The sequence below is a fragment of the Salminus brasiliensis genome, chromosome 12, assembly GCF_030463535.1.
Source record: "Salminus brasiliensis chromosome 12, fSalBra1.hap2, whole genome shotgun sequence".
NCBI classification, from domain to species: domain Eukaryota; kingdom Metazoa; phylum Chordata; class Actinopteri; order Characiformes; family Bryconidae; genus Salminus; species Salminus brasiliensis.
The window spans coordinates 1,958,618-1,982,911 of NC_132889.1; the positions used below are offsets into that span (position 1 = coordinate 1,958,618).

At 41.9% G+C, this 24,294-nt stretch overlaps 1 protein-coding gene across 1 annotated transcript in view; it reads left to right on the forward strand.

Moving 5' to 3' along the window:
* Positions 1-1,026: 1,026 nt before the first annotated feature.
* The window catches only part of nfkb1 (nuclear factor of kappa light polypeptide gene enhancer in B-cells 1), a 44,941-nt gene continuing 21,673 nt past the window's right edge, over positions 1,027-24,294 (forward strand). Inside the window, 7 exon segments of the mRNA XM_072693972.1 lie at positions 1,027-1,268; positions 7,076-7,119; positions 10,173-10,257; positions 16,500-16,537; positions 16,632-16,730; positions 21,975-22,123; positions 22,225-22,388. Of these exon segments, the coding sequence (XP_072550073.1) occupies positions 7,081-7,119; positions 10,173-10,257; positions 16,500-16,537; positions 16,632-16,730; positions 21,975-22,123; positions 22,225-22,388 (574 nt within the window). The 5' untranslated portion in view covers positions 1,027-1,268; positions 7,076-7,080.

Below are 24,294 nucleotides of genomic sequence, written 5' to 3' on the forward strand. Positions count from 1 at the left end.
GGCATGGGCGGAGATATGTAAATAAGTTGGTTATTGTGACGTCAGAGAAACTTCACCTTAACCATCTTCATTTTAATGAAGCGATTCCTCTGATTAGGGAACCTGATTCATACACAATTCCTATTAAACACTCTATAATTAAGTAATTCAAGCATTTAATATTTAAAAAATAATTAATTTAATTATTAATTTAATTCAAAATATCTTTATTTTGTGTTTTTTTTTCTTTTTACATTTTTATTTTGCCCATCTTTATGTCATTTTTGACCCTGTGATTGTTATTGTTTTTTTTATTTTATTTATTTACAAGTTTAAAAGGATTAAGCTGAAGTTTTTTTATTTATTTATGTGACTGTGTTATTACTGTTGTACTTTTGGTGAGTAATTAAAGTAATTAAGTAATTCAAGTATTGAATATCTTAAAATGTGTTTATTTAATTATTTATTTAATTAATTAAAGATATTTCTTTAGTCTGTGTGTTTTCTTTATCATATTTTAAATTTTTATTTTGCACACTTTTATGTCATTTTTGACCCTGTAATTGTTTTTTTTTTTATTGTTTTTTATTTAAAAGTTACAGTTTTTTATTTATATGGCTGTTATTTGTACTTTTAGCGAGTAAGTTAAGTAATTAAACTAATGAATTTCATACCATTTATTTATTTAATTATTAGTTTATTAGTAAAAATATCTCCCTTTATTTTGTGTGGTTTTGTCTTTTTTTTAAATCATATTTTACATTTTTTTTTTGCCCCCTTATATCTTTTTTGTTGTTGTTTTTATTTTATTTTTTTAAGTTAGATTAAGCTGAGTTTTTTTTTTGTATTTATGTGATATTTGGCGAGTATAAATACAGTTATTTATCGAATTAATAATTATTATTATTATTATTATTATAAACATGTAGTAAAGAGCATTACCAGCCCTGGCCACCAGATGTCGCAGCAGCCAGCCTGGCTGGGGGGGGGGGGAGTTGCGTTACGTCACAGGGAATTTCCAGTAAGGAAGTAAACTTTTCTATACAAACAGAGCGACCTGCGCTCCGCCGGTGACCGATTAACCGATATCGCTTCCGATCCGCCCGATTGTCGAACTGAACGCCGCCGGATCCTTCCCTCTTCGTCCCGGTAGCTACGCGAGCAGAAGGACCCTGTGTGAGCTGCGCGCCCTGCCTGGTGTGGTCAGCGGAGTACATGGCTCCCTAATCTGCCTTTCTGGGCTCTCCTCGGACTGACAGCACATGTGGAGCGGACAGACACCAGTGAAGGTGAGTCCTGCTTTGCTCCTGTATTTATGTATGTATTTATTTATTTATTTATTTATTAATATAACACGCTGATAATAAGCTTACGGAGCCAAAACAGCAGCTCACTATTACTCCGAGTTTAATTGAAATATTAAAAAGCTGAGCAGTTGAAGATTTGACCCCCCCGGGCTCTCAACAACAGCAATAAAAGTCTTAAAATGACCCTGAAATAAAAACGTTTTATTTAATTTCGATGTTCGGTGATCTTTTTAAGATTTGGGCTCCGTCCAAACTCGCACTTTTCCACACTACACAGTAGCTAGCAGGCTATATCCGAGCAGATCCGTACAGCAGCGGTAGGGGAGCATGCACTAGCTAGTGTAGTAGCAGCTAGTGTGATTCGGGACGCGGCCCACTGTCGCTGCTTGGCTTGCTTAACTGGACAACAAGGGACGAGCCATTCCTGCCCGTGTCTGTGGAGACCGAGGCAGGACACACACCGGTTTACACACTCAGGAGGTGGTTATTTCACCCCACAGATATTAAAAAATCCCTCAATAATAACGAGCATAATTAAATATCCGAGTCTGCGCAGCATTACTGACCCAAACCGAGGGTCTGTGCACTTGTTGACTTGTGCACTCGACTACCAGCGTTCAGAAAACCCCGATATTCAGCACTTTTATATTATATTTAGCTTAATATAAGCGCCTGAATGTGTTTTCCGACAGGGCAGCAGGTTAGCTCTGCGGTGTGAAGTGACCACAGTCTCAGAAAATGAAGTTAGATTTAGCTGAAGTTCGCGGCGCTACTTCCTATTTCCACACAGCGAGGGCTTTAGCCTAGCCGGCTAAGCTAACATTAGCGCAGTAACTCGAGGCCTTGGACGTGTTTTACACAGACTGCAGCTTCAGCGAGTTCACAGCGCGAACAAGAGTCGAATAAGAGTCGAATAAGAGTCGAACAAGAGTCGAACAAGAGTCGAACAAGAGTCGAATAAGAGTCGAACACGAGTCGAACGTGGTTGAACTAATCGGGGTCAGGGGTTTAAGGGGAAGCTCCATGGCTGTGGAAGTGTCCTCAGTGTAAACAGTCCGGTAGCAGATTAATGAGCTTCTCCCAGCGTCCAGCATCAAAGCAGAACAACTACACTCACTAAAACACCTCAGTGTGTCCCCTCAGTGTGTCCCCTCAGTGAGTCCCCTCAGTGTGTCCTCTCAGTGTGTCCCCTCAGTGAGTCCCCTCAGTGTGTCCCCTCAGTGTGTCCCCTCAGTGAGTCCCCTCAGTGAGTCCCTCAGTGTGTCCCTCAGTGAGTCCCCTCAGTGAGTCCCCTCAGTGTGTCCCTCAGTGTGTCCCTCAGTGTGTCCCCTCAGTGTGTCCCCTCAGCGAGTCCTCTCAGTGTGTCCCCTCAGTGTGTCCCCTCAGTGTGTCCCCTCAGTGTGTCCCTCAGTGAGTCCCCTCAGTGAGTCCCCTCAGTGTGTCCCTCAGTGTGTCCCTCAGTGTGTCCCCTCAGTGAGTCCCCTCAGTGTGTCCCTCAGTGAGTCCCCTCAGTGTGTCCTCTCAGTGTGTCCCCTCAGTGAGTCCCCTCAGTGTGTCCTCTCAGTGTGTCCCCTCAGTGAGTCCCCTCAGTGAGTCCCCTCAGTGAGTCCCTCAGTGTGTCCCTCAGTGAGTCCCCTCAGTGTGTCCCCTCAGTGAGTCCCCTCAGTGTGTCCTCTCAGTGTGTCCCCTCAGTGAGTCCCCTCAGTGTGTCCCCTCAGTGAGTCCCCTCAGTGTGTCCTCTCAGTGTGTCCCCTCAGTGAGTCCCCTCAGTGTGTCCCCTCAGTGAGTCCCCTCAGTGAGTCCCTCAGTGTGTCCCTCAGTGAGTCCCCTCAGTGAGTCCCCTCAGTGTGTCCCCTCAGTGTGTCCCTCAGTGTGTCCCCTCAGTGTGTCCCCTCAGCGAGTCCTCTCAGTGTGTCCTCTCAGTGTGTCCCCTCAGTGTGTCCCCTCAGTGTGTCCCTCAGTGAGTCCCCTCAGTGTGTCCCTCAGTGTGTCCCTCAGTGAGTCCCCTCAGTGAGTCCCCTCAGTGTGTCCTCTCAGTGAGTCCCCTCAGTGTGTCCCCTCAGTGAGTCCCCTCAGTGTGTCCTCTCAGTGAGTCCCCTCAGTGAGTCCCCTCAGTGTGATGAAAGGGTCCCTTCTAAAGCGAGGGACCATTTATTAAAGTGAGGGAACGTATTAATAAAGCGAGGGAACGTATTAATAAAGCGAGGAACAGATTATTAAAGCGAGGGAACGTATTAATAAAGCGAGGGAACGTATTATTAAACTGAGGGAACGTATTATTAAACTGAGGGAACGTATTAATAAACTGAGGGAACGTATTAATAAAGCGAGGAACAGATTATTAAAGCGAGGAACAGATTATTAAACTAAGGGAATGTATTAATAAAGCGAGGGAACGTATTAATAAAGCGAGGGAACGTATTATTAAACTGAGGGAACGTATTATTAAACTGAGGGAACGTATTAATAAAGCGAGGAACAGATTATTAAACTAAGGGAATGTATTAATAAAGCGAGGGAACGTATTAATAAAGCGAGGAACAGATTATTAAAGCGAGGGAACGTATTATTAAACTGAGGGAACGTATTATTAAACTGAGGGAACGTATTAATAAACTGAGGGAACGTATTAATAAAGCGAGGGAACGTATTATTAAACTAAGGGAATGTATTAATAAAGCGAGGGAACGTATTAATAAAGCGAGGGAACGTATTATTAAAGCGAGGGAACGTACTAATAAAGCGAGGGAACGTATTAATAAAGCGAGGGACGGTTTATTAAAGTGAGGGAACGTATTAATAAAGCGAGGGAACGTATTAATAAAGCGAGGAACGGTTTATTAAAGTGAGGGAACGTATTAATAAAGTGAGGGAACGTATTAATAAAGCGAGGGAACGGATTATTAAACTAAGGGAAAGTATTAATAAAGCGAGGGAACGGATTATTAAACTAAGGGAAAGTATTATTAAAGCAAGGGAACGTATTAATAAAGCGAGGGAACGTATTAATAAAGCGAGGGAACGTATTAATAAAGCGAGGAACAGATTATTAAAGCGAGGGAACGTATTATTAAACTGAGGGAACGTATTAATAAACTGAGGGAACGTATTAATAAAGCGAGGAACAGATTATTAAAGCGAGGGAACGTATTATTAAACTGAGGGAACGTATTAATAAAGCGAGGAACAGATTATTAAAGCGAGGAACAGATTATTAAACTAAGGGAATGTATTAATAAAGCGAGGGAACGTATTAATAAAGCGAGGGAACGTATTATTAAACTGAGGGAACGTATTATTAAACTGAGGGAACGTATTAATAAAGCGAGGAACAGATTATTAAACTGAGGGAACGTATTATTAAACTGAGGGAACGTATTATTAAACTAAGGGAATGTATTAATAAAGCGAGGGAACGTATTAATAAAGCGAGGGAACGTATTATTAAAGCAAGGGAACGTATTAATAAAGCGAGGGAACGGATTAATAAAGTGAGAGAAAGTATTAATAAAGCGAGGGAACGTATTAATAAAGCGAGGGACGGTTTATTAAAGTGAGGGAACGTATTAATAAAGCGAGGGAACGTATTAATAAAGTGAGGAACGGTTTATTAAAGTGAGGGAACGTATTAATAAAGTGAGGAACGGTTTATTAAAGCGATTGATTAAAGCGAGGCACAGATTATTAAAGCGAGGGAACGTATTAATAAAGCGAGGGAACGGATTATTAAACTAAGGGAAAGTATTAATAAAGCGAGGGAACGGATTATTAAACTAAGGGAAAGTATTATTAAAGCGAGGGAACGTATTAATAAAGCGAGGGAACGTATTAATAAAGAGAGGAACAGATTATTAAAGCGAGGGAACGTATTATTAAAGCGAGGGAACGTATTATTAAAGCGAGGGATTGATTAATAAAGCGAGGGAAAGTATTAATAAAGCGAGGGAACGTATTAATAAAGCGAGGGAACGTATTAATAAAGCGTGGGGACCTATTAATAAAGAGAGGAACGTATGAATAAAGCGAGGGAACGTATGAATAAAGCGAGGGAACGTATTATTAAAGCGAGGGATTGATTAATAAAGCGAGGGAACGTATTAATAAAGCGAGGGACAATTTATTAAGACAAAGTAAAGTATTAATAAAGCGAGGGAACGTATTATTAAAGCGAGGGGCGGATTATTAAAGCGAGGGATTGATTAATAAAGCGAGGGAACGTATTAATAAAGCGAGGAACAGATTATTAAAGCGAGGGAACGTATTATTAAACTGAGGGAACGTATTATTAAACTGAGGGAACGTATTAATAAAGCGAGGGAACGTATTAATAAAGCGAGGGAACGTATTATTAAAGCGAGGGATTGATTAATAAAGCGAGGGACAATTTATTAAAGCAAAGGAAAGTATTAATAAAGCGAGGGAACGTATTATTAAAGCGAGGGGCGGATTATTAAAGCGAGGGAACGTATTAATAAAGCGAGGGACAATTTATTAAAGCAAAGGAAAGTATTAATAAAGCGAGGGAACGTATTATTAAAGCGAGGGGCGGATTATTAAAGCGAGGGAACGTATTAAAGCGAGGGAACGGTTTATTAAAGCCATTGATAAAAGTGAGACACAGATTATTAAAGCGAGGCACAGATTATTAAAGCGAGGGAACGTATTAATAAAGCGAGGGAACGTATTAATAAAGCGAGGGAACGGATTAATAAAGCGAGGGAACGTATTCATAAAGCGAGGGAACGGATTATTAAACTAAGGGAAAGTATTAATAAAGCGAGGGAACGTATTAATAAAGCGAGGGAACGGATTAATAAAGCGAGGGAACGGATTAATAAAGCGAGGGAACGGATTGTTATGTTGAGGGAACAATTTAGCAAGCTAAGGGAACAATTGTTAAATTGAGAGTACATTCATCAAAATGAGAGAATTATTTCGATTGATTGAACAAACGAGTGACTGGTTCATGTCTGTAACTATTATTCTTCTAGCTTGATGTTTTAGGGACTCCCTAAGTTAGTGTTGGTTTAAGCTAGCTATTTCAATACGAGACTTTTAGCCACAGTGTTACTTCTGTTATTTGTTTGTAATGACTGTGTAATTCCGGCTCAGACGTCATCTATTCCAGTGTAACTCGATATTAGATGAGGTTTCGCTTCACGTTGACACATTGATTTAAAAGACAGACCAACAGATATATCTGTTCGCTGATTCTCAGTTTTGAGAATAAAGTTTTGCTTTTATCGCTTTTATCGACTGAAACTGGGGAACCTGTTTGTGTCACCTGCCTAAAATTGAGGCATGGACTCTGCAAGACCCCTGAAGGTGTCCTGCTGTGGTTATCTGGACACCTTCAGGCATTAGCAGCAGATCCTTTCAGTCCTGTAAGTTGGGAGGCGGGGCCTCCATAATAACAATTAACATTGGGCGTCCATGACCCTTGATTGTCCTTCCTTGGAGCACTTTTAGTAGGTGCTGACCACTGCATACGGGCAACACCCAACACCCAAGACCTGGCTGGTGGATCCTTCTGAGGATGTTCTAGGATGTTCTGAGATGTTCTGCTGTTCAGATCCTAGAACATCACAGTTGGGTTCTTGTCCTCAGATTCTTACACTTGTCCATTTTTCCTGCATCACCTTGAAGAGCTGACCGTTCACTTGCTGCCTGATATGTAGACCCCAACCCTTGGCCGATGCAGTCGGTACTAGATGAGGTTGCATCTGCTGGGACCTCTGTTTTGATGTCCGTTGAGAAGTAACCCATTGTCTTGTCTTGCTGTTTTGCAGGAACCATGACGGAAGAGGATCCATATCTTACAGGACATCCAGAGGTGGGAACTCTATTTGTATGAACCAGAAGTTTGTGTCAGCCTTCCAGGCCTTTCCGTTGAAGCCAGGAACATTAGACTGTTACGGTCTTTGCATATGATTCATAGCGCATGAATGGCCAGACGGAGAATTTGCATCACTGATACACATAAGCAGTAGATATGCCACATTTAAAACGTCTAATGATGAGAGTAATAACCTCATCTCACAGGAAGCGCCTCTTAGAAAGCTGCCAGGGTTCGCTTTTTTTTCTGCCTGTTGTGGTCGATGCTAGCCTACCTTCAGCTCGACATCAAAGGCTAGCCGAGCTCCGGATCTGTGCGCATGGGTCTGCAAGCAGAGAGCTCACTTTTTAACATTTCTCACCATATGGCCTGAACTTCTGTTCATTTGCTGCTTGTTGGAACATCACCGGCCTACCGGGCACCGCTGAGGAGATCCACAAGCGTTAGATGCCGAAGCGGGACGGCCGGTTGTCTGTCGTTCAGGCAGATTGAAGGCGTTAATGAAGAGGTGTTGCCAGTCGTGATCTGATGTACAGTATGAATAATGCATGTAATTGGGGTTCTGAAATCTTCTGAAATCTCTCAGTTTTTTCAGTGCAGCGTTGTGCACCAGTTGCATACAGTTCAGGTCCTCAAAATCTGCATATCTGCATATTTTTCTTAGTGTACATGCTGTAATTAGGCTCCTTAATAACCCTCTATCTCGCAGTTTTGACAGTGTAACACTGTGCTGCAATTGGCCATCAATGGGCTCCTTTAAAACCTAAGGTTTTTTTCAATAGTAGAAACATTTGTTTCCCATCTCCTGTTTTCTTCAGTCCAACGTTGCACATCAGGTGCATGTAATCAGGCTCCTGAAAACTGTAGATCCCAGTTTCTTTCAGTCTAAAACTGTGCAAAATTTGCACATTATTGGGTTCCTTAAAAACCTTCTATTCCTCAGGTTTTGCAGGGAAACGGTTGAGTAGCAGGTTGCACGTGAACTGTGCATTTCCTTGTAGGTTTTTTTTGTTTGTTTTACATTTTGCAGAAACAAAAGCATGTAATTGGACTCCTTAAAAACCCTCCAGTGCCTAGTTTTTCACTACAGGGTTGTGCATCAGTGAGGTGCTCAAAATCTGTATTTCCAGTTTTTTTCATTGCATGTTTTGCAGTTGCACATCCTTAAAAGCTTCTATCCCTCAATTTCACCAGTGTAACATGGTGTAGAAGGTTGCACATAATTGGGTTCCTTTAAAACTGTAGATCCCAGTTTCTTTCAGTCTGCAACTGCAGAATTTGCACATTATTGGGTGCAAGCCTTCTACTTCTTAGGTTTTGCAGGGGAACGGTTGGGCAGCAGGATACATGTGAACTGTGTATTTCTTAGTTGTTGTTTTTTTTAGTTTTACATTTTGCAAAATGCATGCAATTGACTTCTTAAAAACCCTCCAGTGCTAAGTGCATCAGTTTTATGCAATTAAGGTGATTCCAGTATAACGTTGAGCAGCAGGTTGCACAGAAACTATATTTCTCATAGTATTTCTTATATTTTGCTTTTTGCAGAAATTGCATGTAATTAGAGTTTTTCTATACAGAGTTGTGCATCAGTTGCATGCAATTTGCAATTAAGGTGCTCAAAATCTGTATTTCCAGTTTTTCTCTCTGCATGTTTTGCAGTTGCACATCCTTAAAACTTCCCATTCCTCAATTTTACCAGTGTAATACAGATAAAATACAGTAAAATAGAAGGTTGGACATAATTGGCTTCCTTTTAAAACTGTGTATTTCAGTATCTTTCAGTCTAATATTCTGCATCAGTTAGGTGTAATTGGGCTCTTTAGAAACATTGTGTATCTCTGTTTATTCAGTACAATGTTGTGCATCAGTTACATGCAAATGAGGACCTTCAATCTGTACATCCTTCAGTTTTGTTCAGCCTAACATTCTGCAGAAATTGCATGTAATTGGGCTGCTTAAGAAGCTAAAATCGGTATTTAAGCTAAAACCCGTATTCCAGTTTTTTCAGTGCATCCTTTTCAGAAATCTCTCAATTGTCCCATTATAATATGGTGCAGAAGGCTGGAAATAATCAGGCTCCCTAAATACTGCTAAAAAACAGCTTCTAGCTCAGTTTTTCCAGGGTAAAGTTGGGCAGAGTTGGGTATCAGACAGGGGCATGCCATTCAGAAGCATGTTTTGCAGTTGCACATCCTTAAAACCTTGCATCCCTCAACTTTATTGGGTTCATTTAAAAACTGTATATTTCAGTTATTTCAGTATAATATAGGCAGCAGGTTGCATGTGAACTGTGTATTTCATAGTTTTGTTTGTTTTACATTTTGCAAAATAAATGCATGTAATTTGACTTCTTAAAACCCTCCAGTTCTTAGTGCATCAGTTTCATGCAGATAAGGTGATTCCAGGGTAACGTTGGGTAGCAGGTTGCAGAAATTGGACATAACAGGACTCCGTATTCTCAGTATTTTCCATGCAAAGTTGAGGTATGCAGCCCAGGTCCTCTGCATATCAAAATCTACATATCCCCCATATTTTAGCGTAACACTGTGCTGTATATATCTGTAGATCTCAGTAGTTCCCAGTCTAATTTCGTGCATCACTCGCACATTATTGGGTTCCTTAAAAACCTTCTAGCTCAGTTTTTCCAGGGTAACGTTGGGCAGCGGGTTACACATAGTTGACTCATCATAAACTGTGCAGGAATTTAATGTAACTGCACTCTTTACACACCCACTTCTCATTTTTTCCATGCAGAGTTATCAGGGTATCAGACAGCGGCATGCCATTCAGAAGCAGACGTAACTTTACCTTTCCTGAAATCTTACTTTGAGCTAAGCAAAGCTGTCTGAGCTGGTAATCAGTCTTGCAGATATCTGTGCTAGCCTCTCAGGAGTTGATTAGGATGGCATTGGTTGGTTCTGCACCGGTTCGTCCACCAGAATCGACACACAATAGACAGCAGAAGGTGCTTCTGTTGCTGTTCTAAAAAATTGAGGAATCTGCTGAACCTTACTCTGATCTAATCTCCTCTCGTTTCTTCCTCTGTCTAGTTCTGTCTAGAGTTTGGGCAAACATGGAATTACCCAGGGGACCCGCATTTCCAGCCTATTCCACACTCCAACACACCAAGAATAGGTAAGGGATGCTGTGTTGGGGGTGGGGGTGGGGGGGGGGCACGGATGAGCAGCCGGTCACGTCATCATCACAAATGCTCTGAAGTATTCTTCTAGTTGTAACAGTAGGCACATACGGGTGTTTTGACTAACTGGTTATGACAGCGTCGCGCTGAAGAAAAAATAAAGTTGATCTAGTAAGAAGATCCGGGGCAGCCCTACGCCTTCCGACTGATATTTGGGGCTTCTCCTGGAGCGAGGCGTGACGGTGTGGGGTTATTGTTTTTTTTTGCTTGTAAATTTGCACTGCAGCCAGAACCCAAACGATCGAACGATCTTTTCACTAGTGTTGCACCGATATCGATACTGTATCGGTACTGTATCGGTATCGGCCGATACTGGTACTTGGTAACAGTATCAGCAATAGATCGAGCATTAATACCATAAAGCTCAGTGACTTTTTTTATTTATTTTTTTTTTTTTAACATAGAATTTTTTTTTGTTTACTTTATGAAACCAAACATTTAAGCAACCATCAAACAGCCAGTCATAAATAGTTACTACTATTAAACAGAGACTTTTAATTTTCAAAGTCACACACTGAAAGCTTTTTACACAGAGACGTCTACTCGTAATGAAATGTGAATTTTTACACCAAACTGTTGGTCAAGCTTAGCAAGATTATGCTTCCCTACATGCTTACTGCATTGTGGAAATGTTTATTGCTTCAAAGCTCTGAAACTTTTTAAATGTGTCGTTAGTCAACCAGTGCATGCTGCTCTTTTTAAGGAGTATCAGGATTTATAGCCGTCTATCAAGTACTATCGAGACAAGCGTCCAGACTTTTTTCTGTCCTGCACCGAAGTGGTGGAACAAGCTTCCCCTGAGTGTCCGAACAGCAGAGTCCAACGCTCACTGTCTTCAAACCCAGACTGAAGACCCTCCTCTTCTGAGAATACTTAATAGGCGAATAGCAGAGTACTATGGTCACCTTATTGACTTGTGCTTAGTAATGTCTAAAGCTTAAAGGTATCTTTCAACTATTAGTCTATTCTAACTAGCTGAGGTTTTTCTTGGGTAAATAGCAAAGCACTTTTGTAAGTCGCTCTGGATAAGAGCATCTGCTAAATGCCGTAAATGTAAATGTAAGTAATTAAGTCAGTGTTGGTATCAATACCAGTACTCTGTATCGGCAGATACTTGAAAATCTGGTATCGGTATCGGAAAAGGAACAAGTGGTATCGGTGCATCCCTACTTTCAAGAACCTTGCTTTATGTTTTATTAGACACAATATGGACAAAAGTATTAGGACACACGCTCATTCAGATCTGATCCTGCGTTTGTTGGAGTAACTGTCTCTACTGCCCAAGGAAGAAGGCTCCCTACTAGATTTTGGAGCAGCATTGCTGTGAGGATTTGATTGCATTCCGCGACAAGAGCGTTAGTGAGGTCAGGATGATGGATGAATGATCACCACCCGACCTCATCCCAAACGCATTGGATGGAGCACCACCACCATCATTGCAGAGAACACAGTTCCTCCACTGCTCCACAGCTCAATGCTGGAGGGCTTTATACCCCTCTACTAGCCCACGTCTGGCATTATTAGGCCAAGGGGTGTCCATTAACATTTGGGTATAGAGTGACCTATAAAAAAGCAATGAAAGACAATGAAGAGGGATATGAGCAGAAGGCCGTCAGCCATAACATCAAAGATCCTGCCAGGTGACCTGAAAAAACATTGATGGTCGGGATCTAATGGGACCCTTCAAGGGTTGGAGGCAAGGCGAGCGTAAGAGTCTGAGACACTTCTAGACGACTGGAGGGTCAGACCATCTCCAGAACGTCCAGGCTGGTCTTTTGGGGTGTTCCCGGTCAAAGGAAGGACAACCGGTGAAGCCAGTCTGTCTGGTCCGATCCCACAAAAAAAAAAAAAAGATCTACTGTGACTTTGCATAAGCTACCTGTCTAATTGGCACTTTGCCAAGTGTTCTAGGGTGCAGGTATTGGTGCGTAAGTTGTTGTTTGGTGTATGAAGAGTAAGTGTGTGACTTTGGTTTGGGTGGAAAATGCTCAGATACTGTTTAACAAGCCTGTTTACCACCCTGTTATTGTCCCTCGGAATGAAACAGAGGCTGTGTCCCAATTGCCTACTGCACACCAGCACTTTGAGGTGCTTACTCTATACTAATCCCTATAGTGTGGGTTAGTGCACGTTAAACATGAACACGCTAACAGGAAGTGATGAAGCGTTGCTATGCCAACATCTCACATTGTTGCCGCTACATTTGCATCCGCCATTTTTTCCTAATAATTTAATAATTCCAGAAGTGAGTAGCTCCTCCCTCATTTCTGGATATCTCAGTACTCTCAACTTCGACCCTTATTTAAACTACATACTTATTAATTACAATTGGGACACACCCAATAATTCCACCTTTATGGAGAGCTTTGCTTTTATTAGCTGGATTTATTTTTCATTGCCGACGGCCCACAGCCTCATAGCATAGCAAAGCCTAGCTTAGCTTAGCTTAGCAGAACTTTCAATTGCTCACATGCTCACACTAGGGAACAGTGAGCACACGTGCCTGGAGCAGTGGATAGCCCGGACTGAGGTACCCGGGGGGCAGTTGTGGGTTTGGTGCCTTGCTTAAGGGCACTTAAGTCACGTCCTATCTGTTCAGGGGATTGAACCAACAACCTTCTGGTCATAAGGCCGCCTCTCTAACCTTCAGGGCACGGCTGCCCCACGTAACTGAGCTACAGTGACCGGATTAATGTTGGTGAATGACCCAATTAAGGTGTCCCCTCAGTCTATGAACAAATGCCTTATAGAAGGACACATGGTGTGTCCCAATTGCATACCAAGTACTAATACTAACTAGTGTTGGAGTATGAAGTATGCAGTACAGATACACGTGTCAAAATTGAGTATACTCACATATCCAGGATGCATGTATTTAGAACCGGTCGGTTTTTGGGTGTGATTATGATGGACATTGTCATCCCACAATGCAATGCGAAATGGAAAAGGAGGAGCTACTCTCGCCTGGAACAGTTATTAGAAACCATGGAGGACAGCGATGCAACTTGCAGTGACTTCCTGTTCACTTCCTGTTAGTGGAAAATGGGTGTGTACTGACCTGCCGAGTTGCCATGGTAGTGCACTATTAAGTGTATGTAGTTAAGAGTAGACACTTTTTATTGTATTAGTGTGTTATATTATGCGATTGGGACGCAGCCACACAGTCGACGCATGTCTCTGAGACGCGAGGCGGACTTTGTTCCGTTACACCTGCTTCTTAACACCTGCTCTGACTCACCTGTCCAACTCGTTAAGAGCTGTAATGACTAATTGAGCCACTGGAAAAAAGAGATTCGGTTAAACAGGGATTTGATGCAGTGATGCTCGTTAGAATTTTACTCAATTACTCATCAATTACCCTTCAATTACTCATCAATTACCCATCATTTACCCATCAAAGTGAAGCGAAGAGCTTTTGTGTGAGCATGAATTGCTCCTCAGTGTAATACACACAGGGTTACAGTATCTGATCCCCCCCCACACACACACACACTCTCTCTCTCGTCAAACAGAGAAGTGAAAGGAACAAGAGAGAAAATAGAACGGGCTCTGCATTTCCTCTACACTCTGCACATGGTGAGAGACAGGCAGTTGAAAAATCTTGAACCACGCCTCATCCGCGCGCGGTCGCCGTCGGAAACCTGCCGAAGATGAGACTGACAGGCTTGCGCGTGTGTCGGCCTTCATCAGTTAACCGTGAATGTCGTAGAGACACCACAGAGCAGTACGGAAGCAGTATGTGATGTTTTCTGGTATGTGGTGAGGTCTTGGGGAAACTTGTGGAGAGTGAAACGATTCACGAGGCCCAGGATTCGATTCAGTTTGATTCGATTAAATTGGATTCAATTCCTGATTTGATTGGTTTTGGAACATTCAGCTCCAGTCTGTAACTAGTAGGGGCATAACGTCGCAAAAGCATCGTGGTTCGGTGCGAGGTTTTAATCAGTATAGTATTAAAAAAAAAAAGTATTTGGACACCTTCTCATTCACTGTTTTTCTGTAATCAGAGGTATTAAAAAGAGTTAATCCTGCTTTTGTTGGAGTAACTGTCTCCACTAAAAAAGGAGGATTTGGACCCTGTTGTGGAGCAGCATTGCTGTGAGGATTTGATTGCATTCAGCAACAACAGAAAGTCATTAGTGAGGTCAGGATAATGGATGATTGATCACCACCCCAACTCATCCCCAATTCCCGACTCATCCCAAAAGTACTGGATGGAGCTCCACTATCATTCCAGAGAACACAGCTCTTCCACTGCTCCACAGCTCAATACTGGGGGGCTTTATACCCCTCTACTAGCCCACACCTGGTATTATTAGGCAGCATGGTGCCAATAGGTTCACTGTGGCTTATTCTATTGGCAGTACTTTTCTCCAGGGACTAGACAAGCTGTATGTGTACATTTACACATCTTCAAGTAGCTATATGTATTCATTGGAAGGGGTGTCTACAAACATTTGGACATATAGTGAATCGATCCGCCCCACCCACCCGATTAACTGTGGCTCGTTCTTTGTTTTAATTGTGAACTGTGGTGGGTTGGATTGCATCCTTTTGTTCCCAGCTGTGTGTGTGTGTATGTGTGTGTGTGTGTGTGCGCGCACGCAATGGACGCAACGAGGCTTGACTTGACTAGCTGAGGTGCAGGTTTGTCTTATTGACAGCGCTGTACTGTGGAGAGGATGTGGTCAGAGCTGTGTCCCTGTTCACAGGAAGAGGCACAGGCTTGCTCTTCTACGTAAACATGCAGTGGGAGCTTGAGTTTCGGGCGTCTCCAGGCAACAAAAATGTTCAGAGCATCACAGATCTACCTACGCCGCTTAGCAGTGCCGTGAGACTGGGCGAAATCAATGACTGTAGAAAGCATGGACATCAGAAGTGTAGCGACCACAGGTCTAGCGCCTCTGCTGGCTGGTTGCGGTATGATGTGCAGCTCCGCCCAGCCCTCTTTCTTCCCTTCCCTAAACTCTTCCAGTCTTTCCATCTCCAATGTCTCCAGACTCCAGCAGTTACCCACAAGACCTGCCCGATGTTCTAGACTACTGGAGGAACATCAGAACATCTCCAGAACATCACAGTCTGGATCTTGTCAAAGTGTCCGAGATGCTCAGTTGCTAGTTGTAATTTTGTTGTTTTGTTTTTTTCAGCAGTGTTCTTCAGGTCCCCTAGTTTTAACGGTGGTTTTAATGTTTTGGCTGGTGTGTAGTTGATCATTTCCTCATCAGCTCTTTCAGTGAAACCGCTCATTCTCTCTTGTTTCATAATGGAAACGAGCTATTTTTTAAAACCACGTCCTCTCGTCATCGAGTGAGCGCTGCGCTCAGAATTACGAGCTCCGAGCCGACGCATGAATGAACTTGCTAAACATTGGCTTCAGAGTGGTGACCTTCAGCCTTTACTCAGCAACAGCATGTCTCGTTTCTGGTTTACTGGCGTGAAACTCTCTGCCGACTCTCCACGGCACGCCCAAGCAGGTTTCATTACATTACACAAAGAAGGAGGTTCTTTAGTGTGGAACCGTGATACTTCAGAGAACCGCCTAATGTGCAAGGGGGGTACTAACACCTACATTGGGGCCCTAGTGTTAGTAGGTGTATCTCTTGGCTTGTCAACAAATGCATGTGTACAAATCATGCTCTGAGCGACTCCTCATGGAAAGCTGTACACATGCATTTGTTGATAAGGCAAGAGATACACCTACTAACACTAGGGCCCCAATGTAGGTGTATCTATTGGCTTGTCAACAAATGCATGTTCACAGCTTACCATGAGGGGGGCGCTCAGAGCATGATTTGTATTTACTGCAGTGGGGCATAAAGTGACTTATACTCCGCAGCTGTAGGGGGAGCCCAGGAGCATGAAATACCAATTCTCACGTAATGCTGCTTTAAATGGGTTGAATGGTTCTGTAGATGTTTGTAAATCTGTTTTTATTTATTTATTGTTATTTTTAATGGGTGTACATTGTGCCAAATAGTGGAGAAAGTGAACGGGAGAAACCCTTTCTCAGATATTTATGAAAAAGTTAGGACGCCCCATAAAATGATCATCATTTATACAGTAAAATGAAAGTTTGAAATGTTGTCTTTGGTCAGACAGCCCGGTTTCAGAGCTCTCCTCCGCCGGCCTGTTTTACAGTATCTGTCTTCACGTTATTTTCTCTCCTCTGTTGCACTAGATGGACCCTGTCTGCAAATTATAGAACAACCCAAGCAGGTAAAGCACTGTGCATTGCATATTAATCACGTTACAGGCATTAATATCCGGTGTGATTAACACGTGCGTACTCTGTGTTTTGCGTCCTGTCCAGCGAGGCTTCAGGTTTCGTTATGGCTGTGAAGGCCCCTCCCACGGTGGACTTCCTGGAGCCTCCAGCGAGAAGAACAGGAAGACGTACCCTCAGGTCAAGGTGAGGTCAGCCGAAAAAAGGGTCCAGTGTGCATGCAGGGACTGTAATCATTTTGGTCCATTTTGCCCCAGATCTACCCCAACTGTAAGTACTCCATCATCACATGTATTGCTCCAGGAAAGCGCCAGGTACCGAGCTTTGGTGCATTGGCTAGCAGATACACGAACGGAGGTGATTTGGGGGGAGAGAGCTCCATCTACCCACCCAAGGGCTGATTGTGCTCTCTCAGGCTCTGGCTGCTGGTGGGATCATAGTGTCAGTGCCTTAGTCCGCTAGACCACATCGGATTGCAAGATTTAATATAAGTGTTGGAAAAGATTGGCATTACCCCTCTGTGGAAGGGTGGGCTCTATAGAGGGTAACCCTCCCATTGCCTTCCCATCTCATAGAGAGATCGTATATTCTCTTACATGCAAATGCCTTCAGTTCAGTCTAAGTTTAATATGCATAAGTCCCCACAGGGAGGGTGTGGGTGTAGGGGAGCGTGTGGCGGATCTCTTATGATTAATATAGGTGGCAATTTGAATGTGACACATCGTACTCTGAGACAAACCTAATGAATAGCGGTCTGGTAGCCTGTCAAACTGGGAGCGCGATCTGAATCAGCGATGTCCCCAGAAATTCAGGGCCTTGTCATCAGAAGAACCAAATAAAGGCATCTAGAGGAAGGCCCAGTCCTCCACAGGGACCACACCTTCAACTAGGCTGGTCATCTCCAAAACACCAGGCAGGTCTTCTGGGGGTGTTTCTGTTAGCACCAAAAGTGCTAACAACTTGTCTGATGGTGTCCAGATACCACCAGACACCCTCTGAGGTCCATCTGAATGTGACACCGTGGTTCCACCTCCTTCTACTACAGAAATAAAGCCAAAACTGTCCGCCATGTTGTCAAATTTACAACCGCAGTAGAGACCAGCGGCCTCTCAACAAACCACCAATCTCACCATTACAAACTGCTCTGAATCAGGAGGCTCAGGTAGCAGGATATCTGTGTTCATCATTAGAACATCTCCAAAGTTCTCCTCATGGAGTCTAGTGTTATTTAGAGTTCTCCTCAGATCAACACCTGGTTTGGTGGTAAATCAGGGCTTAATGATGGTAAATCAGGTGAGCTGCTGCTGCTGCTGCTGCTGCTGATGGAGTTGAACACATCCTCCACGCTGTGCTGGCTGGACTGGGGGGCGTCCAGGAGAACCCTGGAGGAACCGAGCTCTGTTCTTCAGACTAGCTCACCGACAAGATCTCACTACTTTCTTCAGAATGAGAAGCTCTTGTTCCTCCTTCTTACTGGATTATGTTCACCTGCTTTATCTGTTCTGATGAGATCTGGAGCTTCTGCACTGCTGAGAGACGGGGTTTCTGACAGTGCTGCACCTCAGCTGAAGGAACCTCCTGTATGCTTACCAGCTTACCACCTTCCAGCCTGCAGGCAAGCACGGGTACAGTTCCTCTTCACATCTGAACATCTCTCTGCCACAAAGACCAGCCGAGAAAACGAGAGCGAGAGGGGAAAAAAAAAAAAGAAAAGAACGAAAGCCGCCCTCCCGTGTGTTTGTGATGGTGGTGTGTTGGGAATTTCCTCACAGCGTCTCGTTGGTAATTAGTAGGAAGTGTTGAACTACGTCTGTGTGTGTGTGTGTGTGTGTGTGTGTGTGTGTGTGTGTGTGTGTGCGTGTTTGTGTGTGTGTGTGCTTCGTGCTCAGAGACGGGAAAGGAGGCGTAAAGCAGCTCGCCCCTTCAACCTCAGACATACTCAGACATGCAGCAGACACACACACACACACACATATATGCACACACAAACACACACACACACACACACACACTCGCATACACAATGTACTTTCTGTTGCAGTGTAGCGTGTAACTCAATCCGGGGCTTTTCTCTCCCAGCTTTTGGGCTAAAATCTGCACTGTAATCACCAAGCCGAGGTCTGCCGTGCTATATTCGGTACGCTTCAGTTGGGAACAGCGAGCACCTTCCTTGGGCTCTTCTGCTGTGCGAATGAACCTCTGGCTTTTCCTCCACCTATGTAAACAGTCAGGTTTGGTGTGAAATTGTGATTGTTAAAAATCCTCCCCATTTAAATTTCCTCACTACAGCACAAACATATTTAATTTACCTACTTTCCAAACCCACTGGTTCGAAGTTGCTACAGAGTCTCCTGCGTTTTATATGTAATGGAGAACTAGTGGCGAAATTACTTTTTTGTTTTTCCCCTGGGGACTATTTTTTTGCATCGCACCCTCCACGTATCCCTCCACCAATTTAATGATGCGATTTTAATAACATGGCTTTGGGTTCTAGAGCCGAACTCTTCTCAGAACTCTGGTAGAACCGTGTCTCAGGCATCAGGCAGCGTCTTCATCCCCATTAGGTGAAGAACTTTCTGTGAGGAGCTTTTATTAGAGCTTCAGACGTCTGCTTCCCTTCACCTCCACTGTAGAACCACAGCTCTGACTGGTTTTCTCTAGAATGGAGCGTCTCACACCAACAAGAGCTCTGAAAGACTTTGTTTTTACATGAGAAATTTGGGGAAATCGGTAGTAACTCTGGTATGAGGATGACAGTTTGATGTTTTGGGAATGATAGAACTCATTATGCTAGCAGTCCTTGTAGATCAAAGCCTGACAAAGGAAAGAACGCAACATTACAGATGGTAATCTACGGGAACATCCGAGGAACTGTAGATAGGGGTGTACCAGCAGTTTACTGGGAGTCAAAGGAACCACTAGTAGACCTTCTATTGACTGGGAAGGGTCATAAGTTTGAATCCTGAGCCATGCTGCTTTGTCATCAGCGGCCGAAGTCAGAGAGAGCACAATTGGCCACTTAAGCAATGCCAGCCGGCACAGTTAACGTCTGCTGGAGCTGGAGACCAGGCAATGCCACATAGGGTGGCAGTACGAAAATGGGCGGTGACTGGCTTTGCATGTATCGCTACGAATGGGTGGGGCAACTGGACAAAGAAAAAAACCCAAAAGTCATCAGGCAGCGTCTTCATCACCATCAGGTGAAGAACTTTCTGTGAGGAGCTTTTATTAGAGCTTCAGACGTCTGCTTCCCTTCACCTCCACTGTAGAACCACAGCTCTGACTGGGTAAGGTTATCTAGAACGGAGCATTCCCCCCCCCATACTGAGTCTAAATGACTGTTTGGCACCTCTGAATGACATCCTACTTTCTGTGTAAGGAAATCAGTTCGGTAAATCAGTGTAATTCCCACAAATGTGTCAGTATTGTAATCAATCGATTGGTTTCTCGTCTGGGTCAGACCCTGATCAGCACCTGTAGTATTAATAGCCATCCAGGAACTAGAATTGGTGATTCTTGTGGTGGCACTGATGATTCAGAGCTCCTCTCAGGTCAGTGAGCATAAGGTAGGTATGTTTAGGGGGTTTCTGGTATGTTCTTGGTCATCCCACACTGCAGGGGAAGATCGTCCAGCCTTGCTACTACGTCTACGCCTCCCTCGTGGCCTGATCCGTGCGCGCTGTTCACTGTTTCTACGTAAAAAGGAAGCGCTTCATATAATTGCAAAACCTCCAGCATATGAGAGGAGCGTGTCTAGATATTGTTCAATATTCTCTTTGATATCGCGCCGGGACTTTTAGTTGAAGAGCGAGCCTGCCTCCAAACGGCCTGGAGAAAGTGCCGGCTTAACCACATGTGAACTTCCAACAGAAGAAGCTTCTAACCACACACATGGCGTATGAGTCAAAGCGGTGATGGTTTTAAGTAACTTCTCAGCCATGTGTTCACTCCTAAATGTCAATACATGTCATAGGTGTGATTAGTATTGGCATAACCCTTTAACAACCCTTTATGGTCCTACTTTTGGATTCCCAACATAGCAGCAATAATAAACTTTTTTTTTTTAACCCTTTTTTTCTCCCAATTGGGTAAAAAGCAGTGTTCAAACACCCAGAGTCTGATGACCGATACGTTTGACTGTGCACGTTTGATATATTTGTCGAACCGCAGCTTAAAAAAAAAAAAAACTAGGGTTACCCGACTCTCAGACTAGCTGACTGACTAACCGTCTAGACAGGGAAGCCGCAAGTAGCCAGCCTGCCTCCGGACAGGCCCGCTAGTAGTCCCAGATAAGTGACGCCATCAAGTCCGTGGCTGTTCCTAACCATGTGACCTAGACTAGGAAATGATTTGAAGTGGTATAGAACCTTTACCCTGTGTGGACGCTTGAAATCCATTGAAAGGTTCTTAAGGGATCTGAAAGTGGTTCTTGTGTGACACTGGTGCGTACATGGACACCAGTGTAACCGCCCCAGAAAAGGCATCATTCTGTAGTTGGCATTATGTGCACACCTAAATTGTGTGTAGCCCACAGGCAGCCCAGTTGAATAGTTAATAAATAAATAAATAAATAAATATGACTATTTTATTGTATGCTGACAACAGTAAGCTTCTCTAAGCATATGTAGGAGACTGTTAGTGCTTAATAAACTCTGATCAGCTGCAGGTTTCATTACTAACAGTGTAATTAGACTGAAGGGTTAATTATATAGAGCAGCAGATGTTGAGTATAAATCAGCGTATGCAGTACAGGAGAGGATCTGAACAGTAGTTAGTCTGTGATTACACATATCGTAAAAGAAAGCCTTTAAATATTGTGATCTAGTATTTTTACCATATCACCCAGCCCTAGTATAAAGTAACTAGTAAATCACTGATATTAGAATAAACACTCTTACAATACTCTTAAAACTCTTATAATAACACTCCTACAGAAAGTGGTGGTGGTTCTCCATCACTGTGTTCATCATTAGAACATCTCCAAAGTTCTCCTCATGGAGTCTAGTATTATTTAGAGTTCTCCTCAGATCAACACCTGGTTTGGTAGTAAATCAGGGCTTAATGATGGTAAATCAGGTGAGCTGCTGCTGCTGCTGCTGCTGCTGCTGCTGCTGCTGCTGATTGAGTTGAACACATCCTCCACGCTGTGCTGGCTGGACTGGGGGGCGTCCAGGAGAACCCTGGAGGAACCGAGCTCTGTTCTTCAGACTAGCTCACCGACAAGACCTCACTACTTTCTTCAGAATGAGAAGCTGTTCTGATGAGATCTGGAGCTTCTTCAGTAGAAAATCTCTCAGAGACAGAATATATATATATATATATATATATATATATTGCTTTAGTAGGTCTCAACTGTAGTCTTTATCTGACTAAATTAGCTTTCACTTAACATGTCTTTATTTATTTATTTGTTTGTTTTCTGTCCATCAGATCTGTAACTATCAAGGTTCTGCCCGGGTTGTGGTCCAACTGGTGACCAACACCAAACAGCCCCATCTGCACGCACACAGCCTGGTGGGGAAGCAGTGTGAGAAGGGTGTCTGCATCGCCGACCTCCAACCCAAAGACTCCTGCATCAGGTCTGCACCCCTGCGTCATTCAGTGATCAGCCGGAATACTTCATCATAGTCTCGAATTTCTACTCTCAAAAAAATAGCTGACGTAAAACTTGTTTTGGCAGTTTTCCTAACCTAGGTATCTTGCACGTGACTAAAAAGAATGTGACCAAGACCCTGGAGGACCGCATGAGTGAGGCCTACAGGATGGCATATAACTACGGAGTAGCCATCCACCCAGAAATAGACTCTCTGCAGGGAGACACACGCCTTCCCAGGGAGCTCACAGGTACGTGTGCCAGCGACAGCTCTGGAGAAACCGCTTGCATTCAGACATCGATACTGTAGAGTATTAGAAGTCTTCTATTGCTTATTAAATTTTAACTTAAATTCTATTCAATTAAATTTAACGTTTAATAAATATTAATCATAAAGTAAATTTGAATTACTATAAGGTGTAAAAAAAGTGTTACAATATAATAGTTATATATTGTTAACTTATTATAGTTAATATAATAATAATAATAATAATAAAAATAATTATTATTATTTATTATAACTATTTAAAAACTATTATATTGGAACTACTATAAAGTACTACAAAGTATTATAAAGTGTTAAAATAGTTTTGAATGTTTATTAGAAATTTTAATTAGAATGACTATATAGTCTATAAGTATAAAAATGTGTTAAAATAAATATTTAGTTTTTATTATGTAACTATATTTTGTAACTATATTATGTAACTATTCTTATTATTAAAATTATAATTAATAAACTTTTAAATTAATACAATTAATAATTATAAATAATAAACTTTTATTATAAGTATTGTTTTACAACCACTATAAAATATTAGAAGTATTATAAAGTTGTGTGTCCCAGCTACCACACAGAGAGAAACTATTTGCAATCAATAACCAGATTTTTTTATTTATATTTTTGTTTCCAGAAAAAAATCTGAATTTTTAAAATTTCTTTATCTTAATTTAGGAGACAGGACTGAGAAAATACTGCAAACACTGCAAAATACTGTAAAGGGTGGAAATACAGAAAATGAAAATACAGCTTCATAAAATGAAAGTAATTCATTTATAGTTCAGTTTGCAGAATAAGAAGAATAAGACGTTTCCTCAAGAGCAAGCTTAGGTAACCTAATACTACCTACCGCGCCTTCCTGTTGCTGTTCCTGCGATAACGAGCCACATGTTTGACCAGTTTCCTCATAATTTGCTGCGATCATTGCAGTATTTTGTTTGGCGTGTTTCCTGCTGTGTTGACTGGCTTAAATATGAGAGTAAATATGATTTAATGCTTGTAAACTTGTTAGGCTACCTGTCAAAAGGGTGTGGAGTGAACTAGTACTGTAGAAGTTGTGACACTGTTGTTGTTGTGATCCTAAAACCAGGGCAGTATTTCGGGAACATTTGGGATGCACAGATAAAAACACTGTAAACACGGTAACAATTACAAAGTATTGTAAAGTTTTATGCAATATTTTAGTGTTATTGTTATTTAGTGATGTTGTAAAGTTTTCTAACTAAAATAGTATTCTAAATTTGTGTATAATCTTAAGTGTTAAGTATTATAAAGTATTATTACTCTTCTAAAGTATTGTAAAGGTTTTATGCATATTACGTTTTTTAAAGAATTATAGAGTTTTGGAATTATTACAAAGTATAAAGTGTTGGAATTATTATTATTAAAATATTGAAGTTTTAGAGTTTATAAAGTTTTGCTCACATTATAAAGTGTTAAGTATTATAAAGGAGGAAATTATATATAAAGTATTGTAAGGTATGTTATATATATTTAGTATTATAACTATTATAAAGTGTTTTAACTACTATAAAGTATAAATAGTAAGTGTTCCGAGTTTTATAACTATTTAATATTAAGTATTATAAAGCTTTTGAACTATTATGAAGCATTAAGTATTATGAAGTTTTATAGTATTACAATTTTATAGATATTTAAGTATTTAAATATTTTAAAGTATTTTAAAAATAATTTTTAAATGATGTCAGTATTATAAACTATGATAACTAGTACAATTAATTGTTAATTTTTATAAATGTAAAAGTATGAAATATCTAGCTGAGTTGGAACTGAAGTGGTCAGGAAGACTAAACAGATATGCAGCCTCCGATGAACTGTGTGTGTTTTGCTTGTCCAGTCTATGGGATTTGTTTTCC